The sequence below is a fragment of the Branchiostoma lanceolatum genome, chromosome 6 (genome assembly GCF_035083965.1).
Source record: "Branchiostoma lanceolatum isolate klBraLanc5 chromosome 6, klBraLanc5.hap2, whole genome shotgun sequence".
Taxonomy (NCBI): domain Eukaryota; kingdom Metazoa; phylum Chordata; class Leptocardii; order Amphioxiformes; family Branchiostomatidae; genus Branchiostoma; species Branchiostoma lanceolatum.
In genome coordinates, this window is record NC_089727.1 from 13,080,093 (window position 1) to 13,105,283 (window position 25,191).

The 25,191-nt window shown below is 42.6% G+C and overlaps 1 protein-coding gene across 4 annotated transcripts in view; it reads left to right on the forward strand.

Moving 5' to 3' along the window:
* Positions 1-3,198: 3,198 nt before the first annotated feature.
* LOC136436709 (protein amalgam-like) overlaps positions 3,199-25,191 on the forward strand; it is a 38,306-nt gene continuing 16,313 nt past the window's right edge. Inside the window, exons 1-3 of one of the 4 annotated variants that reach the window (XM_066430921.1) lie at positions 3,199-4,683; positions 19,619-19,761; positions 21,740-21,956. In XM_066430921.1, coding sequence (XP_066287018.1) covers positions 4,629-4,683; positions 19,619-19,761; positions 21,740-21,956 — 415 coding nt within the window. In that variant the 5' untranslated portion in view covers positions 3,199-4,628. The remainder of the gene's footprint in view (positions 4,684-19,618; positions 19,762-21,739; positions 21,957-25,191) is intronic. The other 3 variants (XM_066430922.1, XM_066430920.1, XM_066430919.1) reach the window with 3 other exon arrangements.

Below are 25,191 nucleotides of genomic sequence, written 5' to 3' on the forward strand. Positions count from 1 at the left end.
CGGGTATGACAAAAGCTTTATCACTGCGTTAGCTCAGACGGTAATGTCGCCCGCAAATCCTCTTATGGGGCTGTTTCCAAATAGGTGTCGGCTGCGGGGATGGGTGTGTGGCGGGCCGTAATCTCACCCTGCAGACGGTAACACGGTACGCCAGACGGGCGGCGGAATTCATGCATTAGTAAGTGTGGAACTGTCGATCTCACTGTGCACACGGAATTAATGTGTGGTGAAACATCATTGGTAAAACTTGATTTGATCTTGTGGGGTTGCAAATTATTCTAAGGCAATAGCGTCTGCCTACATTTGAAATTCAAAACCTTTGTATTTGGATCGTTGGCGTGATACATGTGAGCGTAAAACGTTCAAATAAAAATACGCTTGAAGAACATTAGAGCCACTGAAATATTTCTTTGCTGATGACCTACATATTATGTACACCGCAGTCTTCTCACCCGTTGACTGGTTGTCTGGCAGCCAAATTAAAATTGCAGAAGGAATTCGACGAAGTTTGTTTCTTGTCTTAGAGTAACCCTTATCGACATACTTTCCTAGTTAATGTTGATATTGATAATCTTTTGATTTTCTAAAATGTATCGATTGCCTTGATTTATTTACGTGAAATATGTACAAACCGTCTAGACGACAGTGAGATGATATGCTCTTAATTATCGACACAAATTTTCTGTGCTGATAGCTTGTTCTGTGGTTGACACAGAATTGGACGGTCGATATTTCTCAGATCTAATCTTACCAGACTGATGTAGTTATAAACTTCATTAATTCCGCTAGGTGGCGTGCTTGATGAAACGACCGTATCATGAGACTATTGCTCAGTCTGGTGTGTACATTTGTTGAAGGACAGAGGCTTCAAGATTTTCCTACTAAAGAATCGTCAATTGATGGACTAACTTTAGTCGTATTATAGGTTACAACCTTTTCAAACAACCTTAAAGTATGGAGAGTGCTATATTTGGCTTAACCGCGTTGTAGAATCATGTTCGCACTAAAAATGCCGACCGCCGTATTAGCGTTAGCTCTGTCCATCTGTTAGTTTATGTACATTTTATGTTATGCCTATCTCTTTTTACGAGAATGAGTGACTGAAACAAACCAATAAATAATGAAATATAAAAACAGAAATGTCAGGTGGGATTGACCCTGTAGTACTGCCTCAGGCACAGTCTCCAACAAAACATCATAGCCATGTCTTTATAAGGACATTTAAATCAATGACAGCTAGAGTTATATTCAAAAGTACCATACGCTAGTGTCCAAATAGTATCAAAACATTGTCATTATTGGGAAATTAAACTAGTTCGCCAACAACAAAAATGGACTCACCGAAATATTCATCTAAATCGCTAGTCCTCTTCAGCTATCTGACGCTCCGGACACGAGACTTCATGCACGTGTGACGCCAGCAATGAGTAAAACGTAGTTGGAAGCCAATATCGCCCCCCGTCCCGGTTGAGAGACCTCCTTTACTCCTCTCACAAATTAATTGTGTTCGACATCCAGAAATTTTCAACGCCTTCCAAAGAAACTGTGTGTCCGCGGATTCCATATGAATATGCTGGCAAACCTCTGATGGCAAAGAATATTTGCTGTCCTTTTCTTGTACAGCAAATGATTACAATCATGTTGGCGCGCCTGAAAAATGAGCGGCCACAAAATGTTACGATCTTCCATCCCGACATCTGCTTGGAAACTCCACCGTTCCACCGTCACGAGGCGGGCGTTAGTCCCCCCAGTGATCACACACAAGAGACACACAAAGGAGAAAATCGCCCCTCCACCCAAATCAATAATCCCATTTCGATCCGGCGTGATGTCTCTATGAGAACCGACTTATTACTTCTCCCATCCCTCTAGCCTCGATAACAGGCCTTGGCTAGCTACGGCTGGCGCTTTGATCGAGGTTTACGGTTTTGCTGGTTGCGTACTGCTTTCTGATTGTGTTCTTATGGTTCCTGACTTTAACAACACTGGCCATAAAACATGGTAACGGTAAGAAATGGTGTTGAAGAAAGGATAGGAGTAATCACAGTCAGATCAAAACGCTAGCCGTAGCCAAATAGCCTGCTACGGAAGCTAGAGGAATGTGGAAACCAACAAGTACGCAACAAGAAATCAAAGATCTCATAGCTATATATGTATATTTTTGTGAATTTCTTGTTTTATTCATGTCATGATCATTGTTATCAATTGCGCTTTCTCGATAACCCTGTCTATGCATTTTTCCATTGGCTCCAACAAGACAATAGATATGCATATATAGTAAGAAAGTGCGGGCAGTTAATGAGACTTTCAAATTTCATAACTTATTCTGGAACCTTTCTGTGACCTTTGACCAAACTTCCTGCCAGTGTACGTCCCGACGTACCTGGCAACTTTGAACTCGGGCCAAGCCATCCCTCCCATCCTACCAGTCTCCTATCACTCCCATTTCTCCCCTCGCATCCTGACACTCTAAGATAGTCTAATAACTGCGCTCAGACATGCACCGAAAACAATACCTTCGTTTTCACGAAGGTGATCAGCAAAATATGGCAATATGAAAACATCAGGGCCTACCATGGAGGCTCCCATCCCTTCCAGTCATAAACTAGTAATCATATATCGGTGCGCCCGTTCCACTAGGCGTAGTCCTACCCAATACCTGATCTTGCGTGCGAAACTGCGGGGCACAGCCGACACGGGACACTCCCTTGTTGATGTACAATTCATCAAGACAGTCTGTTATTACCTATGGCATGTATAGGGGGAGTGCATTCTCCAAGTAGAAGTGGGGGTATCAAAATTGTAACGTTTTCTAGCTGTCCCGTTTTTCTGTTGCTGGGATGGTTGAGTGGGAAAACACGACATCTTTCTGATGTACAATTAATCATGACCACCTGTTACAAGCTAAGGCATGTAAACGTATGGAGGAGCGCGCTAGCGTCGGCTCAAGTCCCTGCTTTTGTGTGAAGCGGGGTTTGTAGGCAAGTCTCGGCCTGGAGAAATTGATAAAGTTTCCGCGCCATTAGCGTTAACCCCGCTGTAGGAAGAAACGCGCTCCTTACAAATAAATCCGCTGAACCGTGCGGACTTTTTAGTATCATGTCGGTCAACGGCCTGATATCGGGTATCACACGCGCTGGCGCCCTTTTATAATAAAGCTGGCAGTGGCTTGGCTGCGAAGGCTCCCGTATTTCTCTCGCCGGCGGTCGATCGCCGTCCGTCCCCGGGAGTATGATGAAGCTATAAGGCAGGGATTTGCCGGCCGCGTTTGGGAGATGATGAGATTTAACTCAGTGGCCATATTTCGCCCTATAGGCTGCCAGTTGTAATACGGAGGAATGCCCGTCTTGCCGCCCGGCTGGGAGGCATGCAAAATTCATGGACACCATACCGACACGGAACCGCCGCCGGCTCGCAAGGTGAGCCTTTTGTTCCGATTCGTGTTCGGACGGGTTGCCAGGGGCGACCGAAGGCTAGGAATTTTCTAGCATTGTGCTGGTTTTAATACGTAGCTCTACGCTCGAAATACCTCTGGTTCAACCCAAGGAAATATTCTGCATCATCAATTTCAAGTCAGGGCCATGCGTTCTCAGGGGGGTCGTCAGTACGCCTACGGCTTGTTTGTGGATTTAAAATGCGTGACCGGCGATTGTGACTGAGCCCTGCCCTCCCCCTGGTGAAGTGGAACGTTCCTTTGCGTGCGATGTGACGCAAGATGTACCGTTTCTTTCTGCTCCATTCCCGGACGGAACCGGACGCGTTCTACTAGGCTCTGTCCTGAACCACGTCTGACGTTTCGCCTTCAGGAAATTCCAGAAGTCTATCGACACGCCACTTCTGTCGGATTCTTGTCGTTCTTGTAAAGATCTTCTGATCAAGGTTTCTCTGCCGACAGGACGTGTTGAACTAAATGTGTCTAGATCTTGAGACAAATATCTTGGAACAAGTCATACCACAGTATATATGGAGACTGTCGCGTCTTGCCAAGACTGCGCTGGAGATTTCTTACGCTAAACTTGACTAATTCTTAAAGGGCGTGTCAAAGACTTGACGTTTTTGACAGTTGACTCTACAAGTACTTGTAATGGATGGGAAGGTCTCAGTGAGGATCAACATGGCTCGTTTGTCTGACGAACATGATTTAGTGTTCTTATATCCGTTCGGAAATTACAACGCCAACCTTCCATAATTCCTGACTCGTCATCTACAAGGTTAAGTCTAAAACTGGAGCTGTGACGGGATACAGTTATAACTCAAGACTACGTGTGTGAAGTTGAAGTTTTTTGGACGGAATATTTTGTTGCCGTGGACGGAAACAATCAGCTATCTTTGATCAGCTCGCCCACCCAGTTCGCAGCGCTGAGTGAAGAGAACCAAGCGGTATAATTTCTCCTTCTGGCAGAGCGAGACGTTCCTTTTCTTTATAGTTCTCCCCACAGTTGGGCTGATTGAACGAGGGGCACCCGGCGTCGCGAATCGGTTGTCCTGGACTCAGCGGGCGCTCCTAGTTATCGTGGAGAGCCTAACGCTACACTACAGCGGGGTTATTTCGGGGAGAGACAACGTCAGCGCGTGTTGTGTGCAGACGTGCGTGTGGATTCCACATCATATTGTTGGTGCGATTCAACATGGAGAACCTAAGGGCGGTTGGAACTCTGTGTGTCATACTCCTGCTGTTTGTAGGTAAGTGGAAACAGATCATTTTTTCCTTTCATTCTTTAGATGCCTATAGTGTGATCTATGAGTGTGAACGCCGTACAGGAGGGAGGGGGGACCGGGCTGTGTGGACGGTGTCTGGACGGGCGCCACACCACCCAGCGCCGACCCCGTCTCTACCGGCGACACGTAAACCGTTTTCCCGCCTGACGAAATTCGTGACCCGTAAAACACGTTACAAGTTTAATTTCAGAACTGGGTCAGGGAAGAGGACGACACAATCGGTGATGTCACTACATTTCGCAGTCTTCAGCAGACGCCTTCGAGGGCTCAAAAATAGTAGAAATTTGGTCAAATAGGGCGGATTATTTTCCATACGACGTAGCTGCCATAGGACAAACTGGCGCCCATACTCGGCAAATTAGTCACACTATTTGGCCGCTTTCTATGTTTCCAGTGCCCAAAGGAGTGTGCTGGAACGTTACACTGGCCCTCTGTAGCGCGTCTATTGAAACGAGCTGACAGTGAAATTGCCGGTGGGAGTGGGGGTGAGACCGGGGAGGGTCGGTATCTCCGCGCTTCCCTTTAATTATCCGCCGCCTTACGACGCCCCACGAGCCGCTAAATACCTGCTCCCATCTGCTACCTTTCCTCTCTAATAACGTCCCACTCCTGCTACCTTCCCGCCAAAAAGAACACTACCTACACATGCCAACACACCCTGTGTACAACTGCTCAATGTTACAGGACCGAGAATGCCGAAGAGCGAACCTTGCACACCTCACAATCTGCTAGTATTTGTCTGCTAGTTTATAAGGCACAGCAGGCCTTAAGAAGATTTGCAAGATTCCTGGGGCTCTTTTCTTATCCAGTCCACATCCAGTCGTCTCCTTCTCTTCTTTCTTTGATATGTTTTGATAGATGATACAAGTGTCTTAGCACCTTGTACGTATTAGTTGTACAGGTATGTGCATAAAATATACATTAGATAGCCTAAGACTTGTCGAAAAATATTACCCAATTGCAATTCTCATATATTACTGGGAATCATATCTAGCGTTCTCATATATATACATATGACATAAATATGGAGCCTACATATAACAATATATCAAGTAGAATTATGTGTTCGCCCGTATTTCGTGCGCCTGTAGTTAATCCTGACCAAAATGAGAAATAGAATATTACAAATATATCAAAGATATAATCGATAATATTTCATTCTCGCCGTCCCCTAGTCAGCCATTACTCGTAACCATTGCCTCTGAATGGTTAAACACATCCGTCACGTCAACTGTGGACCTTTTCCCCATTCCATATCCGGACGCTTTCCTACTTCAGGTTTCGTCTTTTTGTGTTCAGCCTATTGCTTGGCCGTCTTCACGGACAGGGTTCAGTTTACAATATTGTCCGATCGGGATTTGGGGAGTTGAGAAATCATCCTTTAAACCCCGTACGTACGGCGAGCTTTGACCCGGTGCTACGGTAAAATGAAATATTGAACCGTCCGTGCGGGACAGTAACAAAGCACCACCTCCGCGCGCCGGCCCGCGCCCGAGCACCTTTTGTGGAGTCACGCACTGTCGTAATTGCACGACGATGAGCTGCCGTAATTTGGGCCGTGGGTTCCTGACACCGCCGTGAAATAATACAATGTGTCCCCACACTTTCTGAATATCAATCAGGATTCATCGCGAAAGTTTTGTATACACATATTTCTAGCGCTTCTGGGTAATGTTTATTGTTTTATGATGTATATGGCAGACAGGGCATTCACCTCTGTGAGTCACGCATTGTCTGTTGTATGTTGAGCTTCTAACACCGGAAACATAATATGCATTGTGTCCGGACACCCGACAGGAAACGCCTGTCTGAATATTAATCTGAATTCATCACGATTCAAGAAACAACGCTTTATGCATTTCGGGTCCCATCTTACTCATGATGTATATTCTATGACGTCTTTAAAAACATTTAAGTTTTGTCTGGGTGGTAAAACAGTTGTATAACAATCACAATTGCGTTTTAGAAGAATTTTGAATATGTTGGGTACTGTTTTATGATACGTTTGAGAGATCTGTTTTAGGCTGTCTGGTGGCAAAAAAAACCCCAGCTTTTAGCAATCTTCAGCTTTCTGCATATTATTCAGAATTGACCGCGATTTAAGTTTTATATATTTCTGGCTCCACATAACTCATAATGTGTATTTGTTTATGACGTATATAAAAGACATCAGCGTTTTTATTGGTGGTAAACAGTTTGAGCTGAAAGTTCAATATAATTCACCGCGTGCAATATAAGCAGAGTTATGTGTATTTAGGGCCCATCTAACTCATAATGTTTATCGGCTTATGATCTAAGTGGAAAACAGTTATTACCTCCGTGAAAACGGAGGTATTGTTTTCGGTCTGTTTGTTTGTTTGTCTTGGTGTGTGTTCAAGTGTGGGACCCAAGTTTGCTCCCCAGGCTGAGTTGTAACGGGAGACTGGCAGGATGTGAAGGTTGAGCTAGCCTGCGCTGCGGCCAGATTTTGTGGGCATGCTGGCAGGAAGTGAACGATGGCAAATGGCCAAAGTCAAGAACCCGAGGACGCCCTAGAGTGGAGTATGTAATGTGTGAAATGGCAATGGTTATGGTATATTTTGTAAAAAAAAAAATTGAATTAAAAAACTCTGCATATTTCACAGAGGTATGAGAGCTTCCATTTCTTGTTTATGTATTTTGTGTATAACGTTTGACGAGCGTACCTTTTTTAATGATAGTCAGAACTGACCGCGAGTTAAGTAAAAGTTAATATATTTCGGACCCATATGCACGTAATTTAAAACCATTTTATGACGTGAGCAGACAACATCTGGTTGTAGGTTTTCCGGATGGTTAAACAGCTCGAGGTGAAAGTTCAGCGGCCGTCATCCCCGATATCTACCGGAATGTACCGCTAAATCCGCCGCCCAGATTACATCTTGTTCGGGGGATTAGAAAATAAATTGGATATCTCTGGCGTGATATCAGGCGGGGGATCCTGCCCGGGCGCCGGCCGGATCACCTGATCGTAAAACGCCGCGGTTTTCGGGAAGCCTGCGAGTTAGTGGGCTGGATGGGATTTGAACAGGGCCCTGCGGGAGCAGACATAGCTTTGCTGCAATTTTTGTTGCCAGTGAAATAGGAAATGATGATGATCTCCTTCTTGTTGTAGTCATATTTCCGTGTAGCGAGCCCGCTGGACCTGTGACGTACATTGCCTTGCCTTCCCCTAGTTAGAATCAGACAATAATGCATATTTCAGGGCTGCACGTAATATTTGTTGCCGATGGACTAGGAAATGATGATGATCTTTGTGTTATAGTTGTATTTCCGTCTCCCAAGAAGGCTCTATTTTCCATTTGTTTCCAACGACTGTAGCAATGTCAATGGAAAGTCAAGCCCCATTGGTGGGGGCACGTATTTGCAAAGTCACGTGTCAGGCATTCTGAGGAAGGTCGCAGGTGCGGCCTCAAATTCCTCAGCTGTCCGTTGATCGATGTCTTAACGTTATTCAAACCAACTAAACATTCAAAAGTCACTAATCACCCAATCAGAAACATGCATATGTAGCCGCTCGGAATTGTTCAGACTTAGTTACAGACGACTGCGTCCTTTAAAGTTCCATTTGTAACCCATCTTCAAAGTTGCACTTGCTAGCAACCCCAACATGTGTCTAGAGTTCATCGGACGTCGATAATAGGATTACAAGCGTTCGTAGTAACGAGATTACGCCGAAAACATGGATGAGAAGTGGTCAATGAGAAATCGTGCCTCGAAAGTAAACGCCGCTGAACCTGCGACTGATCACCGAACAGATATAGCTGTAAGGCTGAGGCTTGCGGTAGCGAGAGAAACACAGAAAGCCGTTGGTCAATGGACTATGTCTATGTATTTATGTATTTACTGAATAAAGTATTTTTATGTAAAAAAATAATAATGTTACGTCCATGGGGGAGCCTCATACATGTTAAAGTTTCCATCACACTAGTCGATAGAACTGAATAGTAGAGGTCAGCGCATTCCGGAGTGCGCTGGTCGCGATCAAATTCAAGCATATTCGGACATTGCAAGAATGGACAAAGGAATAATAACCTCTCCCGGTACATATGCACTTTTAAAATCTTGGCAGTAACAGCAAGGCAACCTAATGTCCCTATGTGCCACCAGCCACGATAAGAAGGAATATGAAAAGCAGAAAAAAATAACCAATACGAAAAACTAAACAAGAGTCCGTAGGACACAATTCTCCGTGAAGTATTCATAGTCTGTAAATTTTGGGTGAGGTGTTTGTTCATTTCCTTTGCTAGTGACCTGCTCAGCTGTAAGCAAATGGATCTTGATGTAAGGTGTGGAATCACAGACAATTCATTTCTAGAGCCTGGAACAGGATGACACTCAGGCTAACTTAACATACCCATTCAGCAACGGAATCGTGGATTGTATGTGGTGCCAGGTGTGAAAAGTAGCCTCCACCAGGCCCTCTTACGGGCGTATGAATCGTACAATTCACCAGAAAAAGGAATAATTAGCCAGTAGAGTCAGTCCACAGTGACGATCATATTTCGCCCGTTTAGGACGGAGCCTGCAAGTGAAACCCTGGCGTAGTTAGTCTGGTAGAGACTATGTGAAAAGTGCATTTTTGATAAGCGGTAATTAAAAAGTAAATATATTGACCCACACAAATTGCATCTCTGTACAGTCCAAGTAGTGTTTTATAGCAAGTAAAGAAAATGTGTTTATTTATCTTTTTCTTTCAATACAGGAGGGGTCAACCTGCTGAAAAGTACGTTTTTACAACATGGCACAGATAGGATCTAGAAATTCCGGGAAAAGTCACAAATTTAGATCTAGATGGCTTCCTTTGAAGATCAACGAACCATTCAGCCTTACAACTAAAATGTTTCAGAAATCACAAATATGCAGTAAATCCTCTTTCCACAATTTATTGCAGGCATGCCTGATCTATAGCTATCGGCCTATTTGTATTATCGTAACATTTCTCGAAGGTCAAAGGTCACCGGATCTTTGAAAACACCCGGAAGTGACACAGTCTGGCCGCGGCCTGCGCGCACTATTCTGAGAGAGATATCTTAACAATCTTTCATCCCCTGCGTAAACGTTTTATATTGTCACAGCCTCCGTATTACAAACTACAAGTGTGAGAAGTTTGAAGGTCCAGATATATCCCATTTTCACACTGTGCGTAAAAGTGCGACGGCCGTCTCGTGCGCCAAACTAGTATGCGACCTGCGATTGTACACGGCATACTTAATATACAGACTGAAGCTCACTCGGCACATGTTCGCAGCGAAAACTCACAATTCCCGTTGCCGCATTGGTATGTAACTTGGTATATCGCTAGCTAGGTTGCGTGTGGTGATGCACGTTGTCTATTTTACAATGTAACAGTGACTATACGATCATAGCAAGTAGGAAATTTTCGTACCCCGTATCTGCCTGAAGTATTGCAGTCAAGCGTAACGGGTTATAACATGGTCGCTATGGCAGGACAGTGGCCCTTACCATTAATTATAGGGGTGCAATTTCGATATTGCATTGACGATTAAAGTAGTTACGGCGTAACAAGACATTGTGCATCACCACGCCGAACCAGGCAAACGATATGCCAAGTTACACACCAATGCGACAACGGGATCGTGAGTTATAGCTGCGAACGCGCAAACAAATGCATTCCCAATACTCCCAGAAGGAGGTATTCCTCCTTCCCAGAGTAATGATGTGCAGCGCAAGCCGAATCAAACGTCGGTTTAGACATAGAAAATGTAGAACTCGGGAAAATGCCTTGTATCTTGCAGGTACAGACGCCGTGGGAAGTAAACACGTGACCGGTGCAGATACAGGTCCCCGCTAGCGCCGAAATTGGTTCTTAAATCATCGACATGTCAGAACTTCTCGTCTGGAAGGCACGAAAAAGAAATAACTGATTTGTAAGTTTGGCTGCGGGCGAAATGTCATTATGAGGCGAGGTTTGTGTGAGGGCACAGGGGAAGAGAGAAGACTAATTACGGCGTATCGCTGAAGGAAAATCTTGTAAAGCAAGATTTCTTCGGGCACGGAGAAGGAATGACTGATTTGTCTTAGAGCGGAAATATTGCGAACCGAGGCTTATCAGGGGAGGTCTCACCGGAGTTTCCTTAGCAATGAAAAGTTGCGCATAAAACTAGATTCCAGTCTTATTTGGTTGTTGGAAAATAGGAAACACTGGCCCGAAATATACGGAGAATATTTCATCACAAAAGCAGCCAAGAGAAGAATAAATTGGCAACCATAAATTTCCAGAAGCCAAGAAAAGTCTGATGGAGACAAGTATAAAACGAACTTCGTGTTGAAAATATCGAAAATCATTTTTAAGCCTTCTGAGATCGAAGGACTTTTCATTGACGCCTTTGTTAACAGGAATATTGCAAGGCTATACGTTTCGCTGGAAATTCATTTTGTGGAATAAAATTACGACACAGGACGAGCTTCGGGTTAAAAATATCGAAAATCATTACGGTCGAGAAGAGAGGACGTCTCATTGACGTGTTTTGTTAATAAAGCCGGAGATACAGCTAATCATCTCGCTGATGGCTTTTAATTTCCACATTTGCGGGCTCGCCGCCGGCATAATTGCAGGTTCCCGTGGGTGGAGTCGTGAATGAAGCCGCCGCAGGCCTGACCTTTTCACGGTATTCAACAGCCGCACATTCGAGAGGAGCTGGCGGGAAAAACCTATCATTACCCGCGCCTGCCTTTGTACGGCGGGGTATTCAGTGGATGTGACGTACGCGTCGCCGCGGGGACGGTGGGAATCGAACCCCGGACCTTTGGTGACGGATCGCTCCGCATCACACCCATTGTGAAATCTCAACACCGCCCGCGGTCACTTTCAATTTGGAAAGTTTGTTTAACTGATGATATCAGCAACAACTATCAAACACCTCGGACAAATATTCAGGTTTACAAAAATCAAGAAGGAACATGTCTAGATTTGTCTTACAAATGGAAGGTATTGTTCTATGAAACTGTGGAATTCTTTTGATGAATAAAACACGACCTCAGTATTCATTCGGTGAGCTCCTCTTTCCATATGGAAACGTCTGTGTTTCTGGGCTAGTCATGTAGACCATGTCTACATTATCTAAATACTGTAAACAAGACAAAATAATTTGCCTTCAGGCCATTCAGCCTCCAACCGATACTGAAGCCTTCAACACCTATAGCTATAACATGGTGTTCAGCTAATGTAAACAAAGCTATCAATCACATGGAAAACATTTCCTGCTATACATTCTATTGTTTTCTATAATATTTAGAACAATTTAAATACTGTAAAAAATGACTGTTCTGAAAATATTCTTATGTCAACTAACAATCAAGAATGGCATCATCATTCTTTTCACAGACAGTAAAGAACTATTCATAATTGAAATGTTTGTTTTACCTTTGTAACTCCCCAGTGTAAATATCATGTAAGAATAAACAAAAACTCCCCAGTGTAAATATAATGTAAGAATAAACAATAAGAGTTCGAAGATCTCTCGCCTCCGTGAAATATTTAGATTTTCTCATGTCTTCTTTAATTTGTAGTTCATATATTATGCAAATAAGGTTTTGATTAACACGACATGTGTAATTGATCACTTCCTATCACTTTAAAATGCAAAGTAGATTAGCACTAGCATATGGAAAATAAATAACTACGAAAACTACGAAGAACAATACCTCCCCGCCTCTGCAATTGACCCATGACCTGGAATGACTGTTCTTTCTGCTCCTCTGAACTCTTCTTCCAGTCATTTACGAAAGAACGATCTTTCTGGTAACATCATCTTCCCACCCACTTCCTACCACTCTACTGACAGTGAATTTAAAAAAACTACGAACACACACGAACACAAACAAACAGGTACACAGAAAACAAAACCTTCACACACGAAGGCAAAAAGACTATTAGTGACAAGAAAATTTACCGTTTTACTGATAATCAAGTACGCCTCATCATGCTTTTCTTTCCAGACGTTTAACAGCTATTAATACGTGTGTGAACTAGCAGCATACGCCATAAATGAAACATACGGGTCCTGAGGGAACGTGTAACAGGCTCAGTAACATCATGTCAACATCGGAGAAACTAACTGGAACGGCACGGCGCTCCCCCGGCGACACAACCCACATAATCGCGATAAATTCCCTCCTCAAACTGCGCTCGCTCCATCTGACGAAAGGGCAACGCAAACATTACGAAAGATTAGGTAATAACTATTTCATATATTTGGAAGATAAAACTCGAATGTGTTTTCCACACTTAAGATGGCATTTACATTCAGAGTACGTCTATTTACATTAAGTTAAGGTAGTTTTCGGCGTGCACCGCTGCGTGAAATAACAAGCTCTTGTGACCCTTTTCGTCGTAAAATATGCTTCATTACTTAGCTGAATGTGATAGTTTCTTAAGCTTATGGAGCATGGGATTATCTCTGGAAAATAAGACGTACTTGTAAACATCACTGCCGCGGAAAATGAAGAATATCACATGCGATCGGAAGCGCCAAGCGAGCGTCTCGTTATTTTGATCCGCACAAGCATTGGCTTATCATATTTAGCATCATATCTACCACACATATCTTTATATTTCGGGCTCATGTAACACATGATGAGTATAGCTTTATGAAGTGAATGGAAAACATCTGTTTGCAGGTTTGCTGGACGGTTAGATAGCTTGCTGTTTTAGCTGGGTTATGAGGCAAGAAATAACAAGCTTCTATGGGCATTTACGTCGTAAAACATACTCCATTACCTAACTGAATGTGATACTTTCTTAAGCTTATGGGGCATGGAATTGTCTCTGGGAAATAAGACTAATGAACATCGCTGTCCTGGGAAATGAAGAAAAAAATCTGCGATCGCAAGCGCCAGGCAAACATCGCGTTTCTTTTTTGATCCGTAGAAGAAGCATTAGTTTGTCATATTTTGATACCATATCCACATACATGTACATGTACAAGACTGTGCACGCTTCGCCATCGACATTATTTGCTCTACAAGTCTGCACGATGCCACTTGATGTACGTGGCTTTTGTGGAACGGAAATGGGCTCATCTAAACCAGCCCGTGTGACATTAATTATAGGACGTGACGACCTGATTACCTGGTGTTATTCCAGGTTTTCATTATCAGTGGTCGTGCGTAGCTTACAGGTAACTACATGATGGCCATCCTTGAGGTGGATGGGCTCGGATGCTACCACGGTATGAAGAGGAGCGGTCACCGCATTAGCTGTGTGGTACCCTACTGACCCGAATCGTGTACAGTTCATCGAGCGACCCGGAGGGCATTTTCTGTGTTTGGTAGAACGCGCTAAGTGGCGTTCTCGTCGAGATCCACTCTCGATATTAATAAGAGTTATTAGTTGTGTCTTACCTTTGGGACTTGATCATGTGCAGTTCATCGGAGGAGCAGTAGAGCTCCCCTAAGTAGCGCTTTACTCCATAGCCATCCTAGTTGTTACCTTCGCCAAGCTTTTGTTACTAGTGTGTTTTGGTAGCTTTGAACTGCGTAACTCCAGAACCTATGGATGGAATGATATGAAATTTATTTTGCGTTCAGATCTTGACCAATCGAAGGAATGATTACATTTTCGGTCCGATGATGACTGTCCTTGGTACTGAAACAGAACTTCTCTTTTCTATCTCGGGTCCTGAACAAGCTTCTGGTTACGATTTTCGGGTGGTAGATAGTTCTTGTTTACAAAGGTTACTGGGTGAAGCGGGTCAACCTTTTAAAGTATGACAGAACCAGACAGCCTTTTTCGTAAACCTATTACTTTTGTGTAGTGTTATGATGGCAATAGTATTAAGATAAGATTCTATAATGCCTTTTTGGCAAACAGTGATGTAAGAATTAGAGAATCATAATTTTTGGTGTATCCGTCTACATCTCTCTCTCTCTCTCTTTCTCTCTCCCTCTCTCTATCTTTCTCTCTCTCTGTCTCTGTCTCTCTCTCTCTCTTTCGTCGTTAACTAAGTGAACATATTTGGTGGTTTCTTTGATTCAAGATACATATGCGGAACAACTTTATTTGATGCTCTTATAAGCCAAGCAATCTTGCATCCCTTGTCCAATAAAGTTTCGCAGCCCTATTCAGCTAGTCAGTTCTGTACCTACGTTGTAAACTAAGGTATTTAATTCTCCGTTTTCACTTTTTACCTCTATCTTAGCGTCCATAAAAAGTCTGACGATGTAGGATGAGAGATAAATCAAGTGGATCACCTCCCGACTACAGGGATGGTTCCCCGTCCATGCCGTGATTCCCCGCCCGTTATCTCTGCCAAGATGGAGTTTTATGAACCCCGTCCATAAATCCTATCTCCATCTGATTGCCTCCCATTCTTCGCTGCAGCACTTTTACAGCGTTTTTTTCCTCTCCATATAAGGAAGATATGAGATGAAACAGACCGCCGGCATGCAGATGAAAGCTCTGACGTCCATTTTCTACTAGCGTGGGACGATAAAGATTTGCACAGGACAGAGAAATAGTGTTTGTTTTTTATCTACAAGACAGACTATGTACTTTGTGGTGAAATATTTGCGGCATTCATGCGTTCAAGCTAAACAACTAACTTTATCGTGAACTACAAAGAACGAGTAGAACATGATGTTTTGAGATTTTAAGACGATCCCGTTCCACAAAGATTTCAAATCCGTATGCAAGATAAAACTAATGTACTTGACGGTGAAATATGTGGTGCATCAATACTCTGTCTATACTACCAGGCATGGGCGGTAAAGACTGCATGGCTCGAAAATGATTTTCTCAGGGAGAAATAGATTGTGGATCAGCAGCAAAAATGTAGTCAAAAAGTTTAATCTTTTTAGAACTTCAGACGTTTATCCTTGTATAAACCGAATTTTTAACGAGATCCAAAGGAGTAGAATATTTTAGCACGTGTAATTTTCTTTTTACAATTGATAACAATTGCATTTTCCAAGTTACATGTTCTGCGATTAGTTGCAAGTCTTATATATGTGTTGAACCCAGTGCCCAGAACTCCGTACACGTCTACAACAGAAGTTCAAAACTCTATGTGAGGTAAATGAGATGTGTACAGACGCCACCAAATCGTCTCCCCCTAGTGTGATAGCCACAGACAGGCGCGGGAGATAACAGTGCTTTATACGGCAGTTCTGCTCCCGACGATGAACACTTTTGCCCTCTTTTATTTCCGAACGACCTCGTAAAGCGAAGGCCCAAATGTCATTGATGAATACAAAATGATGCGCAAGAGCAGTGATGTACGACCATCATTCCTCCATCCAACATCTTCATCCTCTGCGCGGGCACAGATAATGGAGATAAGATCGAGGGAATGGGAAAATGGCGGGTCGTCTCTGCCGTTACGACAAGGCTGATGTCACCGACGTATCGACCGTAGATGCTTACTTACTCGGTAGAGTTCATAATGGTACGGTGCGGTTGTAACAAATCGCTTTTTCAGAAACTCACGCGGGCTTTCATGTCACCCGTATGGTTTGGGAGTAATTGTCAGAATTCGAAACCACAAATCCCTGGTGGTTATATTCCCTCCTGTAATGCGATTCCAACGTGTCTATAGGCTGTAGCTATAGAAATACTTTGATTGAAATTTCAAACCTTCGAAAGCTCAGTTCCGCTCTTGATAATCTCCGCAAAACATTTTAACACTAATCGACGAACCGTATTCTTACGAGCTGAAACACGCAGTCGTTCAAATCCTCTCATTTCAAGAGATATCCCTTTTCAATCCCCTCCAAAGCCGTCCTAATTCTTTTTAGCCTACTTAAGTTAAGCAGAGAACGAACAGAAGCACGACTAGTCTAGAACATGTAACCCCAAGAGCCCGGTCACAGGCGCTGTATGATTGTCATTTCGGACCGCAAACTTAGAGCATTCTTGAGACGGAAAAGGTTGTATAAGATCCTTGTTGCCAGTTGGATTTGTCGCAACCTGCTTGAAAACTCTGCGGCATCAAAAATCGTACGACGTCCTACGACAAGGCTGTGACCGCGCCGTAAAGCCACATCTTCGTACGTTGCATATTTTTGCATTCTGCCAGCGTATGTGTCTGATGTTTGATGTTTGATTGCCATGTATTCGGTGGAACCCACGTGACAGTGGGCCCTGAGGGACCTCTGCTCACCTTGTTGGGTGTATGATGAATGCGGAGAGGGACCGGTTCTGACACTAACTCTCCTCCGCACATACTGGCCTATCGCCATCAAATACTCTCCCGGGCATGGACCTAGCCCTGTAAATATCGAGCGAAAGTTTCAGCGCCAAATAATGGATGCGGAGTGAGCTGCATTAACGCGCGTCGCTGACGCCACGCTGGCGCCATGATGAAGATATAAAATGTCGATTTCTCGGAGCAATTTTGACATGATAATTACATTTTCTCCGCCGCGAAATGTGTTGAATAACACAACAGAGTTATGATGATTTGACAATTGAGTCTTGGTGTTGATGAGGAAATGGTATTCTTGTGTCGCGTCGCGTCATGGTGTGTCATAAGGGTTCAGTTCCCTTTATCAAGCTCATCGGCTTCGTGCTGAGTTCGTTTGCTGTGTGTTGTAGTGAGTTGTGTATTGTGTTTTGCTGTACATGTGTGTTGTTTCTTATAGAGCTGTATGTTGTGTTTTGCCATGATGTTTCATTTTCCTTAAGTTGATCAAGTTCCTCGTTTTTGTCTTTTTTTGCTGAGTTGTATGTTCTGTCGTGTCTAGTCGTGTATTGATAGTCAGGGCGACTGCCGCAGTGTTTAGCCCGTGGTGTGTCGGTAAGTTATGCTACAGTAGCAATATAAAACATGATTTATGACAGCACGGTGAAAATAGAACGGCCATAGTCATCTGTCATGTCTAGAACGAGGTCAAGCCATTGTGTTATCACCCCGTACAAAGGTGTGTTGTAGATAATTGGCTATCCATTTATGGTCCGGTGCTCAGCACGCCCCATTTGCTATATCTTGACAGCCACCTTCCAGCGTTAATGGTCAATGTATAATGTCAACGCACGTTTGTGTGTGCCTTTTCGTTGGGGGTGATATAGAAATTAACCAACCCACTTATTACTGAAAACTTGGGACATCTCATTCGCCATTGCCTCCAAAAAAGAAGTGAAAAAGTACATTTGTTTTTAGGTGTTGTATAGACATTATAAAGACTTGCTTGATGTGTTTATTCATTCGAAACGCACATGTACAATAGCGAATATTACCATTTAAACTTATTGTACTAGTTTTTGTTTGTACTAGTTTGATTATATTGTAATGATTAAATTCCATTGTACTACTTTAATTTTGTAAAGGTAGTACATCGCAAGCCTAAAACAAACACCTGCAAATCTTGTAGCATACCTAACATGGTGGTTAGCAACCGCAATGGTGTACCAATGTTGAAAGTACGTACGGATTAATTCGAACCGGCGTCAGGGAGTGAAGTCCTACATGTAGGTAGAATAGAACTTATTAAAAGGAACACCTGAACCGGAAGATTGAGAGAACATTGGGGTTTCCTTTACGTTGATCGGGTAGAAATTGAAAAAAAATATGCTGAAACGAATAGAGAGAGGGAGAAAGCTATATATAAGAGAGAAAGAAAACAATCTGTTCTCCACATTGCGGTTTGGGGACCATATAAACATATTTCCACCGTTGCTACGCACCACGCGTATATCTGGCTTATGGCATCAGTAATCAGAGGCTGAAGCGATAATTGCTCTATTTTTACAGACAATGAAGTTATGTGTCAATACATGTCCCTATTAGTACGCTCGGTGATTTGATGGTCCCGGAATCGCGGCGTGTGGCCCAATTTGTCCGTGATTTACGTCTTGTGCACAAACAAGTCACATACGTCATAAAATCTGCGTACTGTGATTTCCATCGAGACTATTACAGAACAGACTTGCATTCAACAAAACGGCAGAATTTTATTCGACACACCCACAATTGTCACAAGACTACCTTCATGTCGTAAAACAGTCGTACGACGTATATATGCGACAGGGACCAGACCAGTAGTAGCGTTATAGGTGTGAGAGGACAAGATATGGTGACTGGAGCTTGCGCGCCCTTAACATGATACGGTCATACATACCACCTCATCCCACTAATAACGTTAATGGGCATGTTTGACAGCTCCCTTTCTGTCAGGACTGACAGTTTCCGAATTAAGGACACTCCTGAAGGACAGGGAGGGCGATATGGGTTCTGTTGGGACATTTGTTAGAACCGCTAGAACCGGGTAGTGTAACTGTTTTGCATGATCGACAGCAACCATCTATCTGACGGAGTAACGCCTATTTATCATATTCAGCCCTTGACATTGACATGTAAAATGCACGAGTATCAAATAAAGGGACTTGTGACCAATCGGAAGTGTGTGCGTATCATGTTATGTGGAAAAGCCTCAAAGTTCTTTCCTCAGCACGCAATAAACACATACATTTCTGACATTTGATAGATTCAACTATCTATACTGTCAAACCACTTGACATGTGTCTTTGACAATGGTTCAATCAAATATGCACCCATATGAGTTCATGGAGGCACGAAACAGCAACACAGAATTTATACATGTATGTGCACACATACACATGTATGTACATGCACTGAGTATATTAACTTCATTGGTAATTTGCACGTTTCATAGTTGCGTTTGATGTTGTTATGGACATTGTTATGTTTTGTAAATTGACTGAAAATGCATGACGTATTCTTTATGGTATCCAAGAAGATTAGTGTATTCACGAGCTTGTACACCATTATTGGATGTATGAATAAATGATCAGTATTAAAGTTCTGCTTTCCGAGTATTACTGAACGCCACTTGTGCTGTATGGGAATTCGTTATCATAGCGTGCTTATCTCAACCTTTGTGTCGATTTCTGTACTTCTAGGTGCTTTCGGACAGACCACAGTGTCGAACAGTGCGATTGGTTTGAAGGTGTCCCAGACTGTGGACGCCGTAGCAGGGCAGCCAATCACACTGAAGGCTACATACCAGAGCACCCGGTCTATTGTCTCTCTCATATGGAGCAAGGTAGGGCTATGCATGACAAAAATGGATGATAAGAGATGATAGTTAAAGGCAGATTAAACCTAATTTCGTAAAGCATACTGCAATATGTTAGATATACCACTAAGACTAGTTCTGCCTTGTTTTGGACTAGTCCGTCGTAGATTAGCGTTGTTACAACATTTGAAATCCGCGGCGTTCTGAGATCATAGTCGGCGATGCCAACGACCTTTGACCTGTGAATCTACTTATAGTTAATAAGGTTACACCAATATGTAAATTGCCTAAGAACGCACCTGTACAATAAGTATCCAAGTCAGCCATCTGTGGCTGCGACATACTTTTTATTGATCATGTTTATCAAAATAAACAAATCCATTCATTCATAAGACTTGTCCTCCTAAACATCTTTGCGTAAGATCCTCAGTGAGCATCTTCATGTATATTGTCAGCAAGATTTGGTCTTTGGAGAAGAAAGTTCTTACAGATTATTAACGTCGTCTTTCTTCAATGTAGCCCTACCAGCCATGGGTAGATCATTATTGTGAAAGCACGCATGTTCAAAAGGACATTTTTGTGTGGTTGTTAAGCTGCACGTTGCATGTTGAGAAGCTGATAAAGAAAGCATCGCCCCCATGATTGCCGTGCTCTTCAGGAATGCCGATGTATCAGCCTGTCAGTTGCGCTGTAGACATGTGCCTGTTGGCGGCATGATAAGGAAACAGTATAACCTGTGATCTACAAAATTGTTTGTTATAATCCTTTCATTCTTAGGAAAACAGTTCCGCATAATACAATTTGCTTTTTACCAGAAATCAGATATAATTTAGTTATTTCTTCCTACGTCAGTATCATATAGTACATGTAAATGTAGATCTCAGAAAGAGAATGGATGTGATTCGTAAGCTTCTGTCGAGACCTGACATGTTCCTTGTCAGATACCTGTCGTCATCTGCTCGTTATCACTTCTGCTGTCTCGTCACGAAGCATCTCATATATTGGAATCCAAAGTTGTGGAATTCGTGATTGCCGCGGAATTGTTTGGTAATAGAGGTGACAAGTGTTGGCGTCGGAGAAAAATTGCTTTTAGTCACAAAGATTCCACGATCTCCTAACATGTTTAGAATCGTATATAGTCTACTGCAACTTTCGCAAGATCTTGCCAAATCTTAACAGTCATCGCAAGGAAATGTTTTGAGATGTACCAATACCATAATTATTAGTCGTGACATTGGTTTCAAATCAACCACTCATAATGTTCTGTCAGTATCACTATAAAACGTAAATGTGGAATTGTGGCAATGCATAGATCCTACGAAAGAAGGTATATCTAGGGTTTAAATGTACATTGTGACCTTTTCTTAGCAACTCTAATTTACTTTGTGTCATGCAGGTTTTCAACATAATGGATAAACTAGTCAACTTTTACACGAATCAAAGCAAAATATGAGAATGGGCTTCGTCTGATTACAAGTGATAATGATCGACAATTATTAGTCCAATATCTTCAATATATTGAGGGCAGTTGTTTGCATATCATTTTTCTTGTTATTGACATATTGTCTCCATGTATATATAAAGAGGTTTTGTTTTTGGTATGTTTGGAATTCTGGATCTCTGTGTTTTTGTATGTTCGAAGTTATTTGAACATACGATCAGTAAAGTGGTTGGAAGTGAGTAGGAAGATGGTGTCACCTGCGGGAGTGGTAGAATTAATTGTCTATCAGACATGACAGACATTCCAGGTCATGGGGTCAACGAAAGATGTTGGAGCTCGAAATTCAAAGCGACGTCTTGTTTCTAGTCTGTGTTTTCGCAGTTCAGTTTCAATATGTTACTCACGTTCGCCGTAGAGTGACAGAAAGTGATAACTGGAAACATACAATGTTAATCAAAACCTTCTTTGCATGGTTGATGAACAACAATTAAACTAGAGGAGAAGCTGAAAATATTTCATTGAGCCGTGAGATCTAGATCTTGTAACACTTGTTGTTTTCCTTAGGTGGAAGGAGATGTCGGTGGTAGACGTGCCCCAGTCTTCGTGCATTACCCCGGGTCGGAGTACTCGTACGGGGACCTGACGGGCCGGGCAGAGAGGATCAACGGCGTCTCACTCAGAATATCGCGGGTCAAACCCAGTGACGAGGGCTACTACGTCGTTCAGGTGTTACTGGACGCCGTAGGGCAAGAGGAGAAGGAGGTTTACCTCAACGTTTTAGGTAAGTCATAAGTTTCCGTAAGAACTCTAAAAAAAGCTCAGTACGTATGCCAAAGATATTAACTCAGTGAAAATGTATGTCCTTCCGTTGGGTACTTGTAATTTGGACACCTTGTAATTTGTTGTCTGACACCTGTTTATGAATAGGCAGAGTGTCCTACCCCCAGACACCTTTTTTATGCTAGAAGCTGTAATTTATGACATTTTATGATTTATTGTGTAATAATTTATCTTAATTTATTGTGCCTCTATCCGACACCTTTCTAACTCTCTTAGTTCTTGATAACAACAACAAGTACTATTAAAACGCGGAGATTATTAAAAAGATGGCAGAAGTCAATACACAATTAGGGGATAAGTGAATTACGATCATCTCCAAATGTGCAGTCAACTATGAATCCGGCGTTAGACGTGCCGGCAAGCGCGTGTTCGTATATAAAAAAGCTTCACAAATTATTTAACGGGCCTTTTGGTAGAGGTTCAACTTGTTACTTCTCATAAATATATTACAAGTTTGGCAACTTTCCTCACGCGATGGACGCGTAAATGCGACTCTGGACCACAAAAATGAAAATTCTATAAATCGTAGTTCTGAAACATCCAACCATTGGATCAGCATGTTGCACTGAACCAGTGTAACCCTATGATGTAATTTGTAGCAGTCAGGTCCGTGGATTATAGTTCTAATGGCTGTTACAGCTGCTCGTTTGGAAGCTTGATCATGAATTAATCGATTCAGTCAAGGGTACGTCCCATGGGAACCACGCCCTGCAATATCGATCTGGTCATGTCCTGTAAACTTCCTGCCTTTTGAATTAAAACAGTTCATCCCAAATGTGACCATTTGTAAAATGTTATGCATTTTGTAGTTTACCAATTAAATGTATACATTTGTAAATAAGGAGATGTGATTTCTCTATAGATGACGTTATTGTGTTGTGTCGGCTGCTGCTAGAGGCCATGGGTGATATTTAATCTAGCCGTCCTCATGCTGTATTAATAATTCATGGTTGAGCACCTGGCGTGCCCCACAATGTCAAAATGACGAAACACAGAAACATTGGCACAAGGCCAGAGATCCTGGAAAATACATTCCCGGACAGATTCCAATATTTGAGTCATTCTTTGACGAGCTACCTCTCTGAAGACTTAATCTGACAACTGGTATGAATATACAAGTCTAAATATCTTATAGATATGTCAATATATTAATCTTTGGAAGACAAATTGCAATTGTAGTACAAGTCATGACTCAGAATGAACAACATCTGATCATAATTTTAGATACATGATGTCATACGTAGCAACAAAATTGTGAGCTGTTTTGAAAGCAGCAGTTGCAGTTTGAAGGGATGTGGAAACGCTCATGAATTTATCATGTATCATCTACAGAGGTCAAAGGTTACAACCTTTACCCTTTAACGGCCTACATTCCAACCATTTGCAGTCTGGCCTGGTTTTCCAGAATTCCGTGAGATACAGGTTTCATAGTAACAACATGAATATACAACATTACTCGTCACCTCTAACTGAGAATATATAGTTTGTTTCTATAGCCGTTACTATTAACGAGGCATTCAGTATCTACCGTACGAATATTGGCCACAATATCAACTTTGCTGGAATTTGAGAATTGAGAGTTGAATAACAGTGTGTATATGTGAATCATCAACAGAAATATAACATATCAATTAAAATAATGACACTTATTTCAACAAATTATTTCAAAAGTACATCCATATGCGAAGATGTGATGAATTTAGAGATTTTCAAAGACATGGTTTGGTTCCATCTTCTTTTGTAATTAAGTCGTGTAATTGCGCAGCCCCATCGGACTTAGCTTTCTTCTCAAAGAAATGATTCAAGTGAAACCGGCCCATTCCACCGGGACCGTGAAAAATCCCCGGCTCATCCAACCCGGCTATAATTAATGTGGAATGCGTGACATTCCAACAAATGTAGGAATATGCCGCTGCTCACCGGGGATCTGCCTGTCTTATCAACATGCTGATGTATCGATTACACCGCGTCAAACTTTCCACGGTGGCAGTAGCGCAGGGCTGATGCTAATGCTGATCTACAACATTTCCGTGGTAATGTTGCCATCTATATTGTCAGTCAGTGTAGCCTCAGTCCAAGGCAGGCTCGACGGCTGCCGCTTTGAAAGAGCATTTTTGATGATTACCTCCGTAACAAGGGACTTAAAGGTGGTATTGTTTTCAGTCCATGTCTTTGTTTGTCTTGCTGTTCGTCCGTAGTTATTTGAATATATATCTGTAAAGTGACATGGTGTAGCCGGAGACTGGCAGGATGGGAAGGTTGGCTTGGTCCGGGTCCAAAGTAGGTCACACGGACTGACAGGAAAATGCATGCAAAGACAGAATTAGTGAGAAATTCACAATAATGCATAAAAGAACAAATTCACAAAGACTTGACAAATATTTGACGGAGGTATGATATGTCAGAAACCAGTGCTGTCAGAAATATATGACAGCAGCCAGAGAAGGTCATCATCATCAATGTCAAAATCAAGCCATTCGCCGCAAAGCCTGGTATGGGGGCTACGTCGGTGTTCCCAGAGGTCATGTGCAATACGTTGAGATTTGAGCAACAGCTAGGCATATATATGTCGGGTCGCGGGAAGCAGCGCGCGCGCATTCCTGTGATGAATGGGGTGAGCGAGTAAAACTTCACCCGCATTGTGACTGTCAGTAATGATGATCATCACATTCTAGTACCAACCTTCCGTACGACATACCGTTGCAAAAGGTCTTCCGCAGAGTACAAGTAATAAGGAAATCCCGGCCACGGCGTTATAGTAAGACCTTATGAATTTTTACGGTCCCCCGACAATAATATGGGCCCCTGCTTCGCTTCAATTCATATGGCCTGTACATAAAGACCATAATTCCGTGGAAAGAAAACCAAATCGATACGTTACAATGGGCGCGTGGATCAATAGCTCGTTTGTATCAATCGAGGCCTGGGGAAACATACGACAGCTAGATAATGTAGGCTTTCTAACTATCATGACACTGTGAACTCGATCCAAGTCTCCTATATAATAACACGTATGATCGTGATTCATTGTTTTAACGGTTTAATGTCCTCACGGTTTTAGAATATTAGGTATCTTGAATATATCACGACCGTTTCTTTTCTTTTTTAAGTGACACAGTCAACAAAAACGACAGGAAGAATTCATCATATCACCTTGAAAGTCCTTTGTTGATCGT